The sequence below is a fragment of the Bacillus rossius genome, chromosome 14, assembly GCF_032445375.1.
Source record: "Bacillus rossius redtenbacheri isolate Brsri chromosome 14, Brsri_v3, whole genome shotgun sequence".
NCBI lineage: Eukaryota > Metazoa > Arthropoda > Insecta > Phasmatodea > Bacillidae > Bacillus > Bacillus rossius.
This window is the reverse complement of record NC_086341.1, coordinates 21,756,698-21,780,194: the sequence shown is the minus strand read 5'-3', so window position 1 is coordinate 21,780,194 and position 23,497 is coordinate 21,756,698. Positions and strand designations below refer to the sequence as shown.

Sequence of the window (23,497 nt, the reverse complement as noted above, 5' to 3'; positions counted from 1 at the left end):
ATATATGTTTTTTTTTTAACTTTCAAACAATGATACTAAGTTGTTTTTTTTTCAAATAGTTTAACAACAAAGTAAGATTTTGTGTAAGTGCTAGTAGTCTCCATGACACATGCGGTATTTTAACTTCACTGTCCACATTATAAAAAAAAAATTAAAAAGTTACGAATAATCTAACAAAAATGCAACATTTTTAAATGCTAATTTTTTTCAAAGAACTAATTTTTGGTATGGTGAAGAATGGAATTTGTTCAAAAATGAATAAAATTAAAAAATACGATTTTAAAAATGACATGTCACCCAGCACGGACGAACACTCAGTTTTCGTTCACAATTAAAAAAAACTGGTAATTTTTCGTTATAAATAAATTAATAAACAGTAAAGAATATTATTATTGCTTTTTCTCCTACCTATAGTTATTAAACTAAAACAAATGTATATATTAAAATGTGTATTTTAACACCTCATCATTTAAAAAATAAAATTTGTGGTAATTTTTTTTTCTTTTTAGTTTTCCATTACAGTTGCATAAAATTCCTGGCTTTGATGGTTAGCTGTGCACGCGTTTTCAAATTAAGACTGTAGGGTCACTCATTTCTTAGTTAAACAGTATGAAATAGTTTCATGCGAAATTCCCTGAACACTAGGATATGGTGACGAAATTTTTTTCTCATAAGTAAAATTAAGAATCTTTTACTTGCGTTGTCATTTAATTTTTATACTGCGACTACGGCACATATATATTAAAAAAAATTCCATGGAAACTACACGCATTTCAAGTGAAAGATCATTAATAGGACGAAAGTAAATTTGTAACGTACAGTACACAAACATTTGAAAAAAAAAACTCTCAAGGTGTGCAAGTTCACGCTATATGTATCCGAGTGCGGGAATGTGGGAATGAGCGAGTGAGCAAGTATGCAAGTATGCAAGTGTGCTCTAATGTAAGCATGACTTCGAGCGATGCTGCTACCATCTGTGTTTTCGGCCAAGCAGCCTATTATGGTGGCTAATATATCCTACTTAATATTATAAGTAAAAAAGTTTATATTTTTTGATGTTTTTTAAACTCAATCATGCCTGAACCACTGAACGGATTTAGGTGAAATTTGGCATACAGCTAGCCCATATCCTGTATTAACACACATAGGCTACATATAATTATAAAATTCAATATCTAAAAGAGTGAAAAATTGGTGAATTCACTTTTATGAAAGAAAATCATAAGGAGGAAAGTCCTAGACATACAAACAGCGAGTGTGTGTAATTTCTCTATGTCCGTCACACGGTCATATAGTAAGGTCTGGCAACGTCCTATCCTTCTCCTTGGTTAGACGCGTCTGTTTAATGGAGGTCGCGGCGTCCAGCGAACCAATATCGTTAATTGAACTTGGTCAAATATGTATATGGCGTTACCTTGAATTTGAAACACACTGCCGTTTGGTACGTCCGTCACGGTCTTATCTTGGAATTACCCTGCCTTCCCACAAACTGGAGCTTCAGTCTGGCATCCCGGTTGTACTGATGCGTAGCCTTGATGCACCGAGATTTTGCGATGGTACCAGGCTGCATCTCACAGAGCTGGGGAGAAACATTACATTTCCACCGGAGTAGCGCGTTGATTCCTTGCGTTCCAATAATTCCCAACAATTGAAAGCGTGCCGAAATACCTAATGTCCCCAGACAAAACATTGAAATTGGCCGGAATTAATGTTGGCAGTATTGCCAACTTTCAGGCAGGCCCATCAGTAATTACATTTATGGATGCAATAAATTACACGTAAAGCGAACGTGACAAAATGTAAACCTAGTACTAAAGCTTAGTAGTACTTACATAAATTCGAGTTGCACTTTCTGTTCAAAACTAAGCGTTACATTTTTCTTTTCCAAATACGTTCAGTGATTCGGGCATTATTGAGTTAAAAAAACATCCACGAATCCAAACTTTTTTACTTATAATATTAAGTAGGATATCTTAGCTACCATATTGGCTGCTTGGCCGAAAACACAGATGGTGGCAGCAGCGCTCAAAGGCATGCTTACATTAGAGCACACTTATACCTGCACACTTGCATACTTGCTCACTCGCTCATGAGCTAAGCTATCTATTACATCGTTTAAAAATTACACAGGTCTAACATCAGTTTAATTAAGAAAATCTAAAATAAGTACCAGGATATGTATTTTTGGTAGGTACTGCAAATTTTGCATGCTTGGATTATTGTCTCTCCTGGTGGGTAAATTTATTTCTATAGCATATCCAATAATCAGGGTTGTGTAAAAAAATTGATTTTATCAAAATTATTCTGCCATAGATATGCAACCAACATGTAATTAATTATTTTTTGTTTCCGTAATACATAAACAACGTTCAGTAATTCTGTAACACAACGTCTAAATATGTAATAATTACTGAAAATTCGTAATATCAGGTAGCATTCATTTGGACACTCCCTGCTTCTCGCATATTCAGCTCTATGTTGGTTGTTCAAGAATATCGAGTGCCCAAAACATATTGGCGGAAAATATTCTATCAAATAATGTTTTCCACACAAGTATGTATGTATAATTAAATTATGTGTGTCATGAAACAATATAAATTCTGTGACTCTCCCGTGCCAATTAAGCGCTAAATTGCAGTACGAATCAGAGTCATGTATCTTTTTTATAATTCATTTTCCGTTTTTATTTATTCCCTATTGGATCCAATTCTGAAGTTCAGAAGACAAATTCACGAGCAGAAGCGTTTTAGTAATTTAAGGCTTACGTACAACGACTTTAGTAAACAGAATTAATATGGAGTTGCTATGAATAAAATATTATACACCTTAACATTCATTGTGTCTTTTTCTTTGATAAAAATGTAGGGCATAAAGCACATAACTTTCTTTCAATGGTGAACTATCAGAAAAACCCTGAAATTTAAGAGCGAAGCCACGGGTTATTAAATAGTAGTACATAACTTCGAGTTGTACTTTCTGTTCAAAACTAAGCTTTACATTTTCCTTTTCTACTCTGATGGTATACCATCGCCTTGATTATATCCTACCAGCTATAAAAATAAGTTTCACTTCAAAATATAATTACGAAAACATCCTTATATTCTTGCACGTTTCACAGTTAACTGATAAAAACCATATTTGAAAATATTAGAATAAAAAAAATTTCCCTCGGCAAAATAACTTTAAAAAAAAGCAGGTAGGTATTTTTAACATTATTATATCCCGTTCAGATTAACGGAAACTTTAGTGTGTTTCGCGTATGACTCATCGCATAAATTACTCTTTAGGCTAGGTCTCACACGCCGGGTTGATTCTTGATGTGTCACATCCTACTCTTCGTTACGCGGCATTTGGAGAATGGAACGGAAGTCGAATGGAAAATAAATACGCAACTACGGTGCTGCCATCTGTGGCGGATAGAGCGAACTAATTTCATCAAATACAGATGATAATTTTATAGTATTAACTGTTAAAATAATTTTAAGAAGATGGACTATGTTTCAATAAAATTCCTTGTAGAAATTCAGATCCGAAGATGTGGTTTAGTATTTTTTCAACCTTTTTTTCCCCCTTATTTTATTGGAGCCATTTCATTATAACAGTTTAACTTTTCGCTCTGCAAATCTAATGATTCAATAGTCGGCGAAGCTGCTCCGAAAGCGAATTCTAGCGGCGGGTGCGGAAACTACGTGTGATTCGCGTCCGAAAAATTTGGCTGAAAGCACAATTTGCGTATATCTATCACGCTTGGCACTATTTCAAATAATTGTACCTTATCGTTGTCAGAGTTTCGTATTATAAATGTATTTGCAACATGAGAACACATTAATTTGCTCGTTAACGAGGTTATATTTTACTCATCACTGGGGAGTATTTGTAATAAATGATTAAGGGGCCCGTAGAACCGGATTGTATATGTGTTAGTGAGGCGGGATGATAAGCGCGACGCTCACTGGTGCTTCTAGCGCGGTATCGCCTCTAAGCGCAAGGCTGTAAGGCTGTGAACGGGCTCGCAGCCTTTTCGTCGTGCATAGAGCAACTGTGAAATCTTGAGCCCTGACCGTATCATTATATGGCATATGAGTGAAAGTAAAGATATAATGCAAGTCCCTTAAGTGCTTTCAAAAATCTGTACCGTTTTTTTACTTCTAAAAATTACTCTGAAAACACACCTTTAGCCATTTTAAGTCTTATAAAAATACAGTACAAAAACTTAATCCGAAATCAAAAGTACTTTTCAGCCCACAGAAAATTCTTAAATGCTTTTCGTAAACTGAACCCACCCGGATATATTTAGTTATGAAATCGCCTTTTTTCCTGACGCTCTGCGCACCGTATGTGTGCCTGGGAAGACGGCGCTATAAGGGATCTTTCTGAAATCTCAACTGGGTACCTCCCTCGCATTTTTTTTCTCTCTCACCATTACATTCAACAGTATTTACGGGTGTAAGAAGTGGCACAAGTGACAGTAATTATATATTACGAACACTTGAGCGACTTTTGTACACCCAATTTTTACACTAGGTTGATGTATTTGTTGTCAATGTTGTTGATGGAACAACAAATGTAATGGAGGTATCGTGTTGAAGTAATCATAAACAACTCTTAAATGGCGTGGGAGAACGAGCCTCAAACTGTGTTAATTTCATTCACTCGTTCATTCGCGAACGCCCAGACCCTCCCGTAGTTTGATGAGGTGTCGGTCAAACTAGTTTCTGCGAATGTTTGCACTGCACTCGACGCGGAGAGAGATATAGAGAGAGAGAGAATGGCAACGGGTAGGAAGGGGAAGAGAAAAGGGGGAATGGGTTTACGAGACACGTGACCAACGAGGCGGCACATACATGTGTGTGTGTGTGTGTGTGTGTGCGTGGTCGCAGCTGCGGAAACAAACCCCTTACAGTCGCTCGCTGGCGATGACTAACGTGCGGCCTGCCCTGGGGCGACCAATTAAAACATCCCACGCCTGCTACGTCCCTTCCCCCCCCTTTATCAAGGAACCCACCCCCCCCACCCCTCCCTACCAAGTGTGGGCAAAGGAGTTGTTGATAAGGGGGAGGGGGCGAGCCCCGGGGTCAGCTTCTTTCAATTACCCGCTCCTCGATAGTAGCGGAACAGCCGCGGGAGAATTATTCATGTGTTGGGCAGTGGTCAGGCCTGCCAACACTGCGGGCAGAAGTTTCCCCTGCCCTCTCCTGACCGGCACATGCACCCTGAAGGGTTGAAGGGGGGAGAAAAGAGCGGGCTGTTTGTATTGCTCATTTCGACTTTTTTCTTCCACTTGCGTTATTCCCATACCAGCCTCTGTGTTTTTACTTTTTATGTCCAGCTTAGTCATGATTAATTAAAACATGTTTGACATTTGTACACTTAAAAAAATATCATTCACAGTTTTCCACGTTTTTTCTTCTAACCTTAAAATATTACAGTGAAACTAGGAACGGGCATGTCAAATCCACAAATCCTAAAATACTGTGTGATCTGATTTTGTATTTAAGGAGAACTATTCAAAGAAAAGTATTAATGGAAATTTAAAAAAAAAGGTGAACGCTACGACACGGGTACTTGACAAGGATCACAATATTAATCTCTAAAAAATACACGAAATAAATATTTCTGAATCTGCTACCCAGGTAGGATTATCTTGTAATGTTTGTTTACCACTTCAGGAAATATTTCTGGTAAGAACAAAATATATATATTTGAATCCTATACATGCAAATAATATATTTTATTTAAAAAATATATTTGGGTAATTATTTCTACAAAATAAAATTACTTGTTTTTTTTTTTTTTATAATATTTTACTTGATTCCTGATCATTCAACTCTAGACAATGTTCTAAGGCATATTTTCAAGAGTCGAATTTGGGATCATATTTAGAAAAAAAAAAGTGTATTCAACCCATCACTAAATAAAACCAATGAAAAACAAAGTTTTGAGAAAATATGGCCTCTAGTTGGACATAAAACCTAATCCCAAGTCATTCCTAACACTAGTTCATTGTTTGAAACATTAAAATGAATTGATTGAGATCAATGGACCTTAAGAATCTCGCCCAGCCTGAGGTGTATTTGTTTTGGTGAGACGTGCTGATAAGTGCGATGATTGCTGGTGCTTCTGTCGCGGTATCGTCTCTAAGCGCACGGAAAAACAATGAAATACGAGTGATAACGATAACTATACGGTGGAGAAATAAAGATACATGAGCAATGCAAGTTTCTTGAGTGTTTTAAAGAATCTGTACCGGGTTTTTCATGAATAAAAATTGTTCTAAAAACAAGTGTTTTAGCCATATTTACTATTCTTAAAAATATTTACGGAAACGGTAGGCTACTACTTATCCATCGTTGGTTATTTTATTAATGCAGGCACCACTCAAATATATTAAAAAGTTTTCAAATCGCTTTTTTCCCCCCGAAATTCTGCACATCGTATATATGTACCAGGGTAGGCGGGGACCTTAAGATACTTCAATCAATATGTCTTGGTTGTCACTATTTACGGAAAAAATAATTGCTATGATTCGCAACAAAAGTTCGCTTAATTGTTAATACATTCAATGATCGTACATTAAGTGCATTCCCGCTTATCTGAACATAACGGAATTGCTTTAAGTTATTTCCATTGACAGCCACAAATAAAAACTCAACTTGAAAATAACATGTCACACACCTGTTCCAACTAAAATCCTAATACCGTGTACATTAATTATGTAAATGAAACAGAAATATTAATGTAAAATAACAGATGTTTGTAAATTTGTACATGTACATAAAAACAACAGTATAATTACGAAATAGTGTTGTAGTAATAATAGGTTGGATTCTTACCCTTACATTTATGCTTTGTGTTGTCCCAGTACCTACAGTAGTTAAAAGTTATTTGTAAACCGTTCCCCGAGTAGCTTTCCAGTTTTAACTGCGCACATTAATAAGCATAATACAACCAAATAAAATCAAATGGTTAAATATTTTATCGCCTTTTCTATGGTTTAAATAATGTATGATTGAATGAAACATGAAGTAAAATATAGAATAATGCGCCAGTTTTCGTAAGAAATACTCAGTATTATCTCGAAAAACATTTTTCATATATGCATACATAATCATAGCCTGCTTTTGTACAAGGTTACAATATTATAGTTTAAAAAACTATTGCCTGGAAACTGTTTTCCAAAGGAATTTTTGTAAAAGTACCAAAAACTTTTTTTTTCTGTGTAGGTGTTTTCACGTGGTAAACACTTCTTTCCTGAAACAAAACCCTAAGAAATAATTTTAAAATTTACTCAGTAATAAGTCTGTCCAAAATTCTTAGAAATATTTAGAAAATATTACAGTAGAGGCTGAATTAGAATAACTAATTTCGGCTGCAATTCATAGCGAAAAAATAAATAAATTTAAGACATTGTATGAACATCTTATTTTCTAAAGTTCTTATCAAGTCTGGTGTGTGCCTTTGAATTCTGAGCTTTACCACGGATTTATTGCGAATTATATAAGTACATAGTATTTAAGATGAACACTAAGCACCGAATAAAGTTATACAAGCAACGAAAATTTTTCGCTATTGTAAAATGATTTCATTGTAATAAATATGCTAACTCTCGTATTTATTACGAACGACTGTGACATGCTACACCAATTTTTGTTTTTAGTTAAAATAATTTTTGAAGTATTGCGGTGGTTGTAGAACTTTGTTAAGTTGCAAATTATCCAGATGATTGCTGTCCCATTTTGATTAACTATATATATATATATATATATATATATATATATATATATATATATTAATAAACTTGTTTTTCAGTTCCAACTGTAAAGGCGTGAATGAACATTATAGTCATTGTAGAGCACGTTCAGAAGTATGAAGTTAAATGATTTTTAACTTTTTTTCTACAGATAAACCTGCAAGCGAAATTCATCGGTTGGATAAGACTAATCCTGTATAAATATTTATGTGCAAAGCACAATAATAGTTTTTAAAACCTCGATCCAGTGTACCAACTGGCTCTCAAGTTGACACACCTTACCGTGGCAGCGAAACAGTGATTTTATGTACGTATCACAACGTGTCAAACCCGAGAACGATTGATCACCAATCCCTTGGAAGGGATGCGCGCCAATTCGGGCCCTGATTGGTCCCGCGCGGCGGGACTGATGGCTCTCCCATCAATACTACGGCCTCTCTCAGGAAGGGGTTGTTGGTCGTGGGGGTGCTTCCGCGGCAAAGAGAAAATAAGGGGGGGGGGGGGGGGGTGGTGGTGTTCACCAGACAAGCTTCACTAATACCCAGGACAAGATGAACAGCTGATGCCCCGTGTCTCTCCGAGAAATCCTCCCGTCTGAAAATCAGCGTGCGCCAATCACTATATATATATATATATATATATATATATATATATATATATATATACACACACGCACACACACACACATAAACATACACATACTCACCCACCATTAGCCTGACATGTAGCTTTCTGCCAAGAAAATTAATTACGGTGTTTCGGAACATTTTCTTAATATTTTTTTTTTTTTTAGTTTGTGGGTGAATGATTATTTTCACGTAGCGTAAAAAATTATATAATCCCCTGTCCCGTCGCGTCTTCTAAACCAACAGAATTATGCGCCACGTTTCGAGGGATTATTGCTTTTGGCTGTTTTGTAAACTGTCAGTCTTTCGTAACGTTTTTAAGCTTCGTGATAATAATTTTATCGTTTTTTGAAGCTACCTTTTGACTAGACTTTTTTTTTTTAACTCTTGATTGTTTGAGACAGCTTGACTTGCAAATCATCATAAAGAGATTCATAAAATTTTCGCTTCGTATACACATACGTCACTCATTGTTTAGTTATTCAGTTAATTTTTAGTTTTGTTTCATTTAAATTTAGCTGTATTAAAATATAAATTATGGGTGAGTTAATACCATGCATTGGGCAGTTGTATAAAAACCAAATCCCATATATAGTTAATGCTTGAATAATTTGTATTATTGAGATAAACTTAATTTAAAATATAGGTATATTTTTTAGTTATTAACTGTTTAATCTAAAGTTAGTATTTTGCGTACCGAGTTGATGAAAACTTAACAAACCATTGCTTGATATGTAGATAAGCTAGAGCCGGACTAAGCCATTCATGTGATTTTTATTTTTTTTGTTTCAGGCGTAAGTGGTGGCAGCAGTGACTACAGCGTAGGAAATGTGGAGCAGCCGGCGTTCCTCACAGTTGGCAGGAGTTACCGCATCAAGACGTCCGATACAGTCGTCCTACCTTGCGAAGTCATCAACCCTGGTAAGTAGACATATCTCTGTCCTGTTGCACATCCTTATTTCGCTTTGGTTTCGATCAAGGAAGTATCAGTAAGTAGAGACCTGAAAAATTCGCGTGTTCATTTCGTGATAGTCTAGGATCCAAAAACGTTTGCCTTTTTACTGCATCAGTGATTGGGCCACAGTTTATCTGTATGATACCCGGCCAATGAAAAACCGTAAACAAAAGAAGTATCGGATCACTAGCGTCCCAGTTAACAGGTGTCACGAGTCAGTAGCCAATGAGCAGATGTAATTTTCCCGAGTGCATAGAGGATCATGGAGTATATCCTACAGGTCATTGAAATCGCGAATTTTTCCGTTCTCTATCAGTAGGTGTAATTTAAAGCGTTCTTTAAAAATATTTCTTATAATGTGGAAGATTAATTAATTTTTTTTAATATGTAACATCTTAGATCTCGGTACGCGGTATATGGTAGGAGTAATTTCGAGAATGGAACGGAAAAATTGTAACCGCGGTACTGCTATCTGTGGTGGATGGCTCGAAATAAAAGTTCAATAATCTAAAGGGAAACCTAATGTGTTTTTTTAACTGTTGAATGAATTTTAAAACAGTGAACGGTGTTCAAATAAAATCCCTTGTCGAAAATTAGGTACAATGTCGGAGTTTAGTCATTTTTTCCAGACACTTTCGCTTTTATCGCAGCCATTTTATTTTATAGTTTAAAATATCGATCTGCGAATCAAATATTACAATTTACCTATATTTATGAAGCTCGGCAATTCTTTAAAGAATTCTAGTTTTAAATTTTGTAACCGAGTTTCGTATTTGCAGCGTATGTATTTGTATCGTATTTGTATTTGCAACATGAGAACACATTAATTTACTCGTTACCGAGATTAGAAATTACCAATCTCTGACGAATACTTAAATACCTTTTAATATTTTTCTTAGACATACGCACTTTTATGGTTCACACTCTGTGTCATAGAAAAACTTAAAGAGTAAACAAAGAAAGTAATACAACTTCTCACGGAAAAAAAATCGAAAATCAGCTAAAGCCAAATGTTAATTGCGAATACAGCACACAGAATTATACGTAAGGAATAAGTTAGAAAACATTTACAGCACAGACGAATTCAGTGGGCTAACAACGACGAGAGTATTGAAACAAGAACAGCACCTGATTCATGACAAGAAATTGTATGAAAATACTGCCCATCGCCTTTAAAAATTCAGTAAACAGTAAATTCTAAGTTTTACTTTTTTTTATTTGTGAATTTCGGTTCGCAAAATTCCACCATAGATGGGAGCACCGTTGTTTGCTACACACTTGCGTTTCTTTGACATCCGTTCCATTCAAGAAATCACTCCTGCCAAATTGCCGTGTGCCGAGGTTTAAGATGTTACAGATAAATAGACAGAGAGGTTTTTTTTTGTAATTACAGCTAAATGAATCTTCGTAAAAAAAAAGGGGGGGGTTGTCTGTAAAGTCGGTTTACGGACGATAATTTTACATGATAACCTCATAAGAAAACATTGATGAAAAATTTCATATTTTTTTATTTTCAAATATTATTTACAGTTTTTGCAAATTAAATTAAATTAATTTGTTTAAATATAATCACGAACAATTAGTTAAAAACCTCACCTTAACCTGTTTGATATTATAGAAAATTTTACGCACGTGGTTGGCCGGTTCTTGCATGCTCGGCTCAGGCGAAACGTAACAATTATTCGTGCGTGCAGCCGGCGTTCAAAAATATATGTCGTAGAGGCGTGTGAATACGAGCCTTTAAACCAAAACCCTTGCCGAAGTTCTGCCCGATCCAGAGTAGAGCCGTATTTTCTGCGCGCCCTTTAGCGGTTAACTCGCGGGCAATGTATCCTTCCGCCCCCGGGTCCCCACCGCTCGAGGTTCTTGTTACCGAGAGCTCTTCGGTTTCCGCGGCGCGCTCATTAGGGAAACCCTTTCGACCGAATAGTTTCCCTCGGGGCGGAAAAGGAGGGGGGGAGGAAGCACCCCACTGGAGTCGAATCGCACGATCGAAGCGGTCAGCGACAATTAAAGCTGGCTGGTCTTCATCTCGTTATTTAGTATCATCCATGCCAATAATTGTATAAGCATTGCATTGTGCGTTCTGCAACGTCAAAGTTTAGAATCGGAATAATATACATAATTGTTGTTTTTGGCTAACTGCATTGTGGTCATTACTGCCCTATATATATATATATAAATAATATTTTCACTTTTGTCTTTGACACACAAAAAATAATGTTTTAGTATCCATTTTCGATATGTGTTTTTCTCTTTACAGTTATATATATGTGTTGTTACGATTTATTAAAATTAAAATAATAAATCGTCGTGTCGTAAACTACCGGGTTCGTAAATGGATAGCCCAATTAAAGATTTTACTACACAGTTTTATTGATTGCCAATACTAACAAATAATCTTCTAAAAATGCCTAATAATCAATTACACTTAAAAATGTTTATTCCCCAGTCACTCGGTGTTTCAAAGTCCTTACACACACCGCACACCTCTCTGGACCTCACCTCTCTGGACCTCACCTCTGGCGCACCTCTCGCCGCAGCACCCCTCGTGGACCTCCGTCGCGGGACTCTGTCGCCGCACTCCGCCGCCGCTGTCGCAGTTCCCTTCGCCGAGGTTCCGCTCGACGCTTCGCTCGGAACTTTGCTCGGGATTCTCGCCGCACCCGCGGCCTCTCGCCACCCAAATATCGCCCAGAACTCAACTCAACACTGAACTCTCCGCCCTGGAACCTTCGTCCAGGGACTTCACCGCTCCGCCGCACCCGCGGCACTATCGCCCCGGAAACTCTGCCGCGGGAAAACTCCCAACTCCTCACTGCCTCAGAGGCCGGCGTCCTGAGCTTATATAGACCCAGACGCCACTTCTAGAAGTCGCGAGCGTGGCTGGGGCCAGTAGCGTCATTCCGCGCCGACCCGACGCTAGATTTATCGAGAAATACGTCGGGAGCTCGCGTGACAGCTGCCAGGTGTCAGGTTAACACCGCCGAGACAGAGCGTCGCTAGGGGAGCGGAGGGCTGGAGGGAGGGGAAGCGGCGACCCTTGTAATCTACCAGATGCGCGCGGCACGTCTCACGTTGCGGCGGCATCGAAAAGTCAGTGGCCGTGCGGGGCCGCCAGCCAGCTCCGAACCTGCACGCGCCGCGGCCCTGCTCACGTTCGTAACATATATATATATATATATGACGTTGCAGAACGCAAAATGCAATGCTTATACAATTGGCATGGATGAAACTAAATAACGACATGAATATGCAAGGGCCCCCCCCCTCCTCACTCACACACACAAAAAAAATGGAATTGGAATGATATATATATGACGTTGTAAACCAGTAGAGACAATAATTATTTTGGACTTTTTGGCCTTCTTCCTAATCTTAGGAATTTATGAGGAAATTCTTACTAGGGAATGAATAAATTAAATAATGAGTGACTGAACAAGGACTTAAGGTCTCGTCGATATTGGACTCTTTAAAGGTAGTGACGGTCGATCAGAGGATAATGGAGCAACGCTTGAATGAATTTGTGTGGCAGAGGAAAGTGCATCTCTTCACTACAACGTTTACCACATTTCCCAAATTAATATATATAAGTGTATATATATATATATATATAACAGGCTGGTACCTGCTAGAAATATAACCCGGTGTGCGTTTGGTAAGAGGCTAGTTATATATATTTTTTAAATTAATGTTTTTCATCCTTATCTATGGTAAATTATTCATTACTAATGCGAAAACCATTCCTCCGTTTATTGACTTAACGTTAGAATTGTTTTTTGTGGGGGGGGGGGGATTTTAATGACGGTTACTTATAAAGACAATAGCTATTTATCACCCGTTGTCTTGCACAGCACATGAAACCAGAACCCCCCGCATTGGAATCCAATGTTCGTCCTACTACGTTACGAAGGCAAGTGTGCACTTAACCACCGTTGTCACTAAATAAATGAAATATACCAAAAATTATGTCTCTCTTTAAGTGAAGTTGGCAAGTCCTCACCTAAACGCTTTGGATCAAGAAGATGTAAAAAATACTGTTACATCTTTGAGACGCGTATTCTATGAGCTCAACTACCCACTCCAAAGTCATTCTGTCTTCTTTCAGTGTGCAGACACAACGAGGTAATAAATTTTGCAGTCATAAACAAGGCCTACTGGTGGTTAACAAACAGTGAAATTCTGCCTCAACAAATAACTATAATTTTGTACAGATTTTTGTGAGGTTCCAACTCGTAGAAACACAGTAAATAATGACTTTCAAGCAATTATTTTAGCAAAATTATGTTTTTGTAATCTTGTTTTGCGGTTATACGAATATCGGACAACAATATGCACAAATGTGGTGAATAATAAGTCATGCTTATTAAGTAAAACATCCATAAGAATTTCCTTGTTAAAAAAATAATTATGCAAAGTATTTACTTGTGCTTTTCACTTGAGCTGCGCATTTTAACGCATTACAGCTAAATATTTGGAAAACATTGCCAAAATTTTATTGATGAATGATTAGCTAGTCCGGTTGTGCATAACTGTCTGCCTGTTTTTCTTAATAACTTCCTTATATTTAGCTATCAAAGTTTTAATGCTTATTGCGGCCATGGTTAAAAGTTCTCACTTTGTCTTGAACAGAGTGTACGAATATGAAAACTAAGCTTTAAGTCGCCAGTGACGCAGAAAAGAACCAACGACATTTCGACAACTGGTTGCCTGTTGAAACAATGTAAATTCGTTAATGTTTTAAATATTTTAGAAATTGGCGCTGACTGACAAAAATATATATTACGTATCTTAGCACTGAGTCATCAAATGTCTAGCTTCGGTTTACTGACAAAACAAGTGAGTACTTCTGAGAATCAGTAATTGGATTGCATATTTACCTGAAAATAAGTGGAAATTATGGTGCAATCAGGTGAAATTATTAAAAGGACATTGCTTTTTGTAATTTAAATCACTATTGTAAGTCGTTTTGCACATTTCGGTTTTTTGATAAATGGTGTACACTAGTTTAAAAATTTAGTTCATATTCCTCAATCATAAATAATTATAAAATTGAAATAATATGATATGATTAAGCTAATCGCAACCCAGATGAAATTTTATCATGAAGAATCATATGTTCGACCATTTTAAATATTAAATGATTGGTAAATATCGTAGGCACGGAACTACATTTCTTGTTGGTACAAGAAGTTGTGACTGAAGTTTAAAATGTTGGAATTATTAGCCAAGTAAAACGTTATAAGGTTGATTTAAATGAACACAATAATAAATTTTTAAATGTGCAGCTTAAAAAAGTTTTAATATTTACGAAATTATTTTTTTTCTCCCTTAATCTTGCATACTAGAAATACATTTATATATTGAACTTATTGTCTTTAATGGAACACTTAATCCACCTCTTTTATGTTATACTACAATTTACTTATTTATACTAGTGTTTAAGGCTTCATAAATATCATAAACTTGTAAGTTAAACAAGTTAAAATAGTGTATTTAGAAATGTCGATATTTTCAAAAGTTGTAAAATTTTTAATTTTTTATTATTTTAACATGCAAATTTCATCACTTGTCATTGAATTAATTTAACTTTATCTGTGGCCTTTGTCTCTTTTTAAACGCTTAAATTTTTCTGCCTTTTCCAGCTCATAAACTTAACTACCGTTTGGATGAATAAAAATTTGTGTAGTTTCATATTAACATCCATGTTTGGACTAAAGTGACGTTTGTCAATCATGTAAACTTCTTGACATACCCACCGACGTATATTCAGAGCACAATATGCATTAGTAAGATTAAGAGTGCACGACCAAACTCAGCGAGCAAATACTTGGTTAATTTTATCGAAGTGCAAGAAAATAATTTCCAGCCATTAAAGATATAAATTTGACAATAAAAAAAGTGTACAAATTTTTGTGGAAAAAACACAAATGCGTAGTCACAAAGCGCGAAAGATGTAAAATTTCAAAGACGGAAGGATAGGTAATTCGTAGGGCACGCAAATATTTAAACACGTGAAAAATGTGACAAATGTACAAGCTTTCAGGCGAGTGTCCATGAATATGAGTGTACAGTTTTTTAATAATTTATATTATTATTTTTGCTGTAGATATGATTAGTATTATTCTTTTTGATGATATTTAAAACTTTATATTTTGTATTAGTCTTGTTATATAAATGAATATAATTATTATTCCTCCAATACATATGAGAAATAAAATATATGAATAATGTACACGTATAAAAGTCAGCCAATATGCTAATGTGGTTTCATGCCGGTGTGCTAAAAGGCAAAACTCACAATAATCGCTTTTGTCAACTGCGATTTCGGGCGGTAAATTAACAGTTTATAAAGTACACAGTAAAGGTTCTCACTAATGCTTAAAATCGTAGTTGTAGCAAACATGAAAACGAAAAAAACCGGCATAGGGCTTTAAAAGTTATCTGCCTCTCTACAATATTCGTTATTCCATTCTAAACCTTCCCTTCTCCTTCATCGACCTAGTCCTGCGCGTTGCACTTTCCGTTTTTCGTAACGCTCTCTTGAGTCATCGCCTCGAACCTACCTGCTGGCTGTAAAGAAGTTTTTATATTAAAAAAAAATATCTGCGATTGAGGGTGGTACCTAAATGATTTCCTTCGCGCTGATTCATAATTCATTTTCGTAATGGTTTTATAGTACCTATTGAAAAAAAATCGTAAGTGTTGTGAAGGGGGGGGGGGGGAAGGTACACAAACGTGAAACATTTAAACGTTTTTGCGAGTTTCAGCGATGAGACAAGGAAGCACCCCTCTGTCGCTACATCATCCGCCGCTGAACGCATCCTCCACAAACATCCCCCCCCCCCCCATCCACCTCAGGCGTGTCCTAGAAGCAAAAGCACACGTACACGGAGAAACATGGGGCGATAAAACTAAACAAGGGTGAAATATGGAGAAGCCATATTCTGCAAGAATTATGAGCGCGAGCGGGCAGGAGCGAAAGGCGGGAGGAAGAGTAGCGACACGAAAAGGGAACGGAATGGAACGAGACGGCGAATGAAGATGTTTCCATTCAGACGGAGCGACTCTTGAACACTTTGCTACGAGAATTATTGCCGCTTGCAGCTATAGATAATGGAAGGAGAGAGAGAGATACAGTGTGGGTATAGGTAGGTTGGGAGGGGGGTAGGAAACTTTTTTTTTTTGCAGAATGGAACGTGAAATATGCCTCCTCCACTCGCAGGAACCAGGAGAAAAACCTGGACTTCTTCCAGAGACCGGCTACCCAGGTCCCCTGCGGCGAGGTACACATGTACGACATTGCGACTCAGGTGTTGTCGGTGGTCCTTGTTCCTTCCTTCCTTCCTTCCTTCTCTTCCGAAGTACGTCCTGTTTTGATCGGAAACCTGTTCCACTTTCGTTCCGCCGCCAGCTAAGAGCGTGTCACACGCAACGTCATAAATCCTTGACCAGCCTCAGAAAGATTGTTTGCCCTCCCGTCTGTTGCGGAAAGTTACGTGAACAGGTTTTGGTTAATCCACGTTAATATCTCTCAGCCAGTATATGTTAAAACAACGATTGTTTATTATTTATTATTTCTAAGGTGAAACTTCTTTACAGCAGGTGGGGTGAATCGATAACAAGGCGTAACGACAGAGGAAATGCGCAACGCTAATAAGTGATGATCAGTTGTTAAAATAACAAGGGGATAAGGGGAGAAAATGAAAAAAAAAAAACAGACACTAAGACAACTGTTAAGAAATTTAATAATTTGTTTTAACGTACGCCATTACGATTTTGCAATGTTTGTCATGAAAAGATTCAAGAATGGAAAATGAGAAATAAAAACGAAAACTTATACCCACAGTTAACAAGCCTAAATCAGCTGATGTTGAAAAGATGGACCCAGCTACGAAACTATACAGGTATTATGGACGACACAACAGCGACAGCACAGACGACAACATTGAAACTGAAAATAAAGTAATTTAGTCATGAAAAATAACAGCACAATTGAACACAGCGGGCTTACAATGAAAAGACAGTTTTCAACAAAAAACAGTAAATGCAGACCGACTACAGACCTGGACAACGCAGCAAACATACGAACACAACGATTAAAATAAACAGATATATTGCACAACACAACCACGACAGCACCTATTAATACAGTAGGTTTTCTAGGACAAAAAAGTTCCGACGTTTCGGGAACTGGCATCTGTTCCCATCATCGGGTTCGTTTAAAGTGCTGGTAAGACATTTTGAAGGGTTTTTTTGTCGTCGTTTTTTCTAAAGTTTGAGCCTGCAGTATTATTTAAATAATCCATGGGAATTTTTGATTTAATACAATTTCTTGGACATACACCATTGCAGTTTTGCACTGTTTGTCATGGGAAAAATTCATAAATGCAAGATAAGAAATAAAAATGCAAACGTAAACCCACAGAAAACGAGCCTAAATCAGCTAACGGTGACAGGACAGACGGAAACATTGAAACTAAAATATCGGACAGCAACAAAAGTTTTGTGGATGGATTTTAATCATAAAAAATAATAATAGCACAGACATACTAAAAAATACTTATTTACAAACGTAAATATATTTGAAAATCATTTGTAACAGTTAAACAAAGCAAGTAGAAAATAATAAAAAATATGTCATTATCTCAACGGAATAAGTTCTACCTGTATATTTACTGAACTTTGAAGATACTATATATATATGTAGCCGTAAATATATATTTAGCTAAACAACACAAACAGTGACAGTTGCATCCAAGAAAAAATGTGTTTTTTAAGAAATAATTAATAGTCTTAATGAACATCATTACTGAAAACACCTGGTCGGATTAGGTAGTTTGTTATATTTAACGTCTCAATTATATTGCTGTAAAAATTGTTTACGTAAGGTCGAAGCTTTTAGATTGTGTGTAGAAATTTTGTGAAATAAAGGCAAATCGTACCATGGTTAAAATAAACTTACTTAACAATTATCAAAGATGAACTTATCTAACCATCTAAGAACTATGGACAAAAAATAATTCTATATGGAATGCCAAGTAACGTCATAAGGTGAGCTTAGGAAGTATAGGTTTAAAATAGGCCAAGAGTAAAGTGCTAAGTGTGAAAGTGTACAATTACTGAAGTATGCAAGTATGCGAGTGTGAAATTATGTTATTGTACAAGTGTGCAGTGTTTCAAAGCAAACGTAACAAATGGTATGATATTTTTGCGATTTAAAAATGCTGCTTTTATGTGTGTGGAGTATAAAAAATACAGTCAAAATTGTAAGAATAAATTAATTCATTTTATTTGTTTTATTAACTTCTCAATACTTTACATAATATTATGACTTTTTTGACTAACTTGTGGACTTAAGTAATTCATCATTCAATTAACGCCTCGTCGCTTGCTGTCAAAGAACAAGTGAATTTGGTGCACTTAGTGTCATGTCGGAATTCAAAAGGATGCTCGTTCTCAGTATTCCCTCTCCCTCGGTCTCAGTCTGTCTCTCTTTCTTTCTTTCTTTCTCCCTCGCGAACGAATTGCTCTAACTCTATGACTTACCTTCTGCAAACCAAATGTATACATACTATTTGCTGGATTAAATACTATGTAGTTCTTTTTTAATGCCTTAAAATGTATCTTTTATATATTTACACGCTGAATTTTCTTCACGTTATGTTAACATAAAATTACAACGCAGTGTACTTATGATTTTTTTTTTTTTAACCAAAAACCATTTCAGTCCAACAGCAACATATTTTACTTTAAAACATCAAGGCACTTTTTCGAAAAATGATTTTTTATTTACCAAATTTTTAACATAACACAGACTATACACTAGTGTTAGCCTTGCCTGTATTAACAAATTACTGGGATTGGGTTTAATTAATTTCAACTGCTCGTTTTATTTCTGAGCATTGATGTTGCACATTTGAATACTTAGCACTTACTGTTAAATTAAGATCTAGACGCTTTAATCAAACGTGATGGGCCAGAGGTTACCCTTTTATGCTGTAATTTATGCTTTCCTTATTCTCTAAAAACAATTTTTTAGTGTGGTTTTGTAAATTTTAACCTATAATATGTACTCAATCTGTCAAAGTTATGCATTAAATTTACAAATAAAAAAAAATGTTTACGTCAATTAGTTACAAACATTCAATGCGTATTTCTAAATTAAGTCCAGCTCAGCTTATTTTTTGTTTACTTTTATAAATTATTTTACAGACTTTTATTAATTCCTAAATATCGTTAAAATATTTTACTGCGTAAATATGAATAGCGATCGTACCTATTCATTCAATTTATATTGTTGTGATGAATTACAGAAATTAAATAAAGACTGTTGTTTTTGGACAATCTACTTGCGACAATTTTCTTCCATTCAATTTAATTATTTTCAAGACGCTCCGTGTGAGCTTGAAAGAACTGTCGAGTAGGCATCCCGCCCCTCACCAAAGAGAGGCGGGTAGCAGTCACGCCTTAGATGTGCGTGCGTGTTCGCTGCGGTGCTATTTCATTTCTACGACCTAGGCAGCTCACAACCGTTTTTTTCTCTCTCCCCACTCTAGTAGTGGGCTGTGGGGGCTGTGAGGGGAAGTTAAAACAAAATGGCGCGCAGTGAAATGCTCAAGCCAATAAGAAAAAGTTAAAGAAAAAATAAAAATAAAATATCAACAAAAGTTATAATAATAAACGTATTTTCGAGTAGTTCCATGTGAGAAAGTATCAGGGGACCAGAAGTCACAGAGAGGTAGTTAAAGCGCCCCCCTAACCAGGGTTGTTCTGGCGGGCAGTGGCCGAGGCTGAAGCTGTGTTCGCACCGCGGGGGTCCCAGCCACTTTCCCCCTTCAAAGAAGTCCCGTAATAGGGTGTTCCTAAACTTCCCACCACTGCTGCTCTAATAACACAGGAAACCAAGACTTTAAAAGGCACAGACCTGTGAAAAATTTGTCCAAAGCTTAATTTTTGCACAGTGGTACAGTCGACTATGCTTAAGAACATGCCAAAATTTTACCGCTGTAAACCTTGTGCGTATCACCGAAAAATTGCAGTTAATTCCTAAATGACAGCGACTTAACAACAGTCCATTAAAATACTTCCCATTTATACTGTTTTTAACGTAGACTCTCCATAAAACTTTAAAACAATCTAGGAACATTGATGTTGAAAAAATATTTGGAATGTTATTAAAAAGATAATATATTAATCAATTAATCTTTAAACTACGTTTTTCTATCCCTCCCGTCATAATGAAAATATGATTTACACAAAACTGAAGAGCCGAATGCAAAAAATGTTTTCAGAAATGCTTTTGCGTAATATTTTAGCTTTAAAACAGTATAAATATTAAAAGTATTGCATAATAATTTGGCTCACTAGAGTACCCGAGCGTCGTAGTGGGCCGTACTGCGACAGTTCTAAGCTCTCACGGCCGGCGCAACACGCAACACTCTGCGAGGTGCCACACTCATGACACTCGGTCTTAATTAGGGATTACCAATAATATATACCTATATAATATATTTAAATACATCTATCGAGACATAATTCTTAAAAAAATTCTTTTAAGAACGCTTTTATATATTTTCTACATTTTTTATTTACATTTATGTAATAAACTTGTGATGTTGCTAGTAAAATTGCCTTCTACCGTAGCAGTAAAATTCCGTTTTGACAAATTATCTATAAATTAAAAACCTTTGTTACCTGGTAACAAAAATCGTTCCAGCTCAAGCGACTTTAGCAACCTCACAGTATGGTACCACACTACGCAGCTTGAAATGTTTCAGAGTTAACACCAATAGTACCAGATTTTTCACAAATATGCCAATTTAAAGCTTAAGAAACATGCAAAAACGTTTACTAAATTTTTTTTTTTGCGTTGTGCTCTTAATGTCTGTGTATTATTTATGATTACTTCCATACATTTGAGTAAAATGTTTCCCAACTTCTATGATTATAAATGGTTATCAAAAATATGATTTTTAAATTTAATTACTTTTTCCTTTAAATATGTATAATATAGTTTTTATATTATTTTAGTATCCAAACTAAAAGTCTACTTCATACATTATATTTACAAAATGTATTTTTGTGGATCTTTACAAAAAATTATCATATAGGACTTAACTGCACGTTTTTGGTGTAACTCACAATGTATACAACGTTAAACTTTTGATATGTTACTAAGAAACGTTTATAATTGCTCTGTACAAAGTTTCATCATTTATATAATTTTCCATGTACTAAAATATCTTCGCAACTTAAGAGCGAAATTCGTCCCGTCCCGAGTGAATTCAGCAAACACGCTGTATATATACTACACGCTACGCAGTTCGAAACGCTTCAGCGATCAGCCAGATTGAAACAATTTGTCTACAAATATACCAATTCGTAGCTAAATAATAATGTAACAACATTCATTAACGCGTTTATCTTATCAGGTTTTCGTGTTTTTATTTTAATATGTTTCAATTTTTTGTAATTTTGTAGGTATCAATACCTTTTTCCTAATAAAACAATAAATTTCATATTTAGTAAAACATATTAAATGTTTTTCGTTTTTTATATTTATGATATTTTTTAAAGTAACTTTGGTTAAGTTTGCAGACTATAATATTGACGTTTAAGGAATGCAGTATTGTAACGCACAAGGTTTGCGGAGATAATCTTTTCATATGTTACTAAAAGACCTCGATGTTACCTTTGTATCAATTTTCAATATGGAAGGAATTTCCTAAAGATTAAAAAACCTCGACTTAGTGGGAGCGAAAGTCACCTCCGCGCTTGCGGCTGTGGCATTATCACACACGTACATAATACTACTACTCTCAGAACGCTCTATAAATCCAATAAATTAAACTAGACTCTTGAAAACTATGTCAATGTAAAGCTTAAGATATACAACATAATTGTTAAAGTAATATTTACATTAGATAACAATTTTTAAGTCAATCAGGTTTTAATGTCCTCGAATTATATAAAAAAAAAGTGTTTTTCATTACTTAATCATTTTATTTCTTGCCTTAACCTAAACTCTTAAAAACATAAGTGTATATAAAAGCGTTTTCAGAGTGTTTTAATAATTTTATGAAGTCGCTACGTAAAAAAGTTGGTAAATGGGAAGCATTTTAATAAACTGCTGCAAGTCGCTGCCATTTAGGACTTAACTGCACTTTTTCAGATATACGCACAAGGTCTACAGCGGTAAACTTTCGGTATGCTCAGCATAGTGGACTCTACCACTGTGAAAAAATTTAGCTTTGGACAAATTTTCCACAGGTTGAAACCTTTGTTTCCTGGGCTATAAGCCGCGTGTTTCCTTCACCTGCAGGGCATTGCTCTCACTAGAAACCTATCTGACTCACAAATAAAAAATCCTAAACCTAAAGTAAGGAAAGAACTATTCAGTTTTTAAGATTGGCCATGTATTTTGATGAATGTAATTTAGAGAATAAAATATATTTCACTGCCAAAACTATCCTTAAGTCATTAGTATGATGAGCATTATATCAAATTAGTGAAAACTATAATATTTTTAAAACCGGTAAAACTTCCATCAATTTTAAAGTACTCATACTATAAAATAGGGAAAATATATATAATTTTTAACTTGAGTATATCAAAAAATCTGATAAATTTTAAAAATCAAGATGAAATCCTTTTCGTTAACCCTGCAAATATAACTTTGTAAAAACTCATATTTCTATAATTTTGCAGGCGCACTGGCCAAATCTTTTTTTTTCGTATTAATACTACCAATATTGTACCATTATAATAAATAATTGTTAAAAAGCAGTGCTTTTAATAAGATACCCAAAGATACCCAAAGTGATAAACTGCAGCATTTAGTGAGAATAAAAAATATTGCAGTACATAAACATTTACGATGGAAACACTTAGTGACACGAATACTGAAGGAGACTGAAAAATAATCTTAATCCAAGCCGTAGATAATATTGTTAAATTATTTTTTAAAAGAACTAAACAAAACACGCTCTAATGTTGAATGAACTAAAAAGAAAATAATTAATCTTTAAATATAAGAAATGTGTTCAACAGCGACAGAATTAACTAGAATTCTGTATAACAAAACATTTTAATGCATGAGCTTAAAATAAGATCCAGGTTGAAAAACAAATAAACAAATCAATTAGTTTTAATAAAAATATGTTT

At 35.5% G+C, this 23,497-nt stretch overlaps 1 protein-coding gene across 1 annotated transcript in view; it reads left to right on the top strand.

Annotated features, from left to right (window-relative positions):
• The window catches only part of LOC134538713 (neurotrimin-like), a 624,622-nt gene that overhangs the window by 291,126 nt on the left and 309,999 nt on the right, over positions 1-23,497 (top strand). Inside the window, exon 2 of the mRNA XM_063380151.1 lies at positions 9,169-9,297. Coding sequence (XP_063236221.1) covers positions 9,169-9,297 — 129 coding nt within the window. The remainder of the gene's footprint in view (positions 1-9,168; positions 9,298-23,497) is intronic.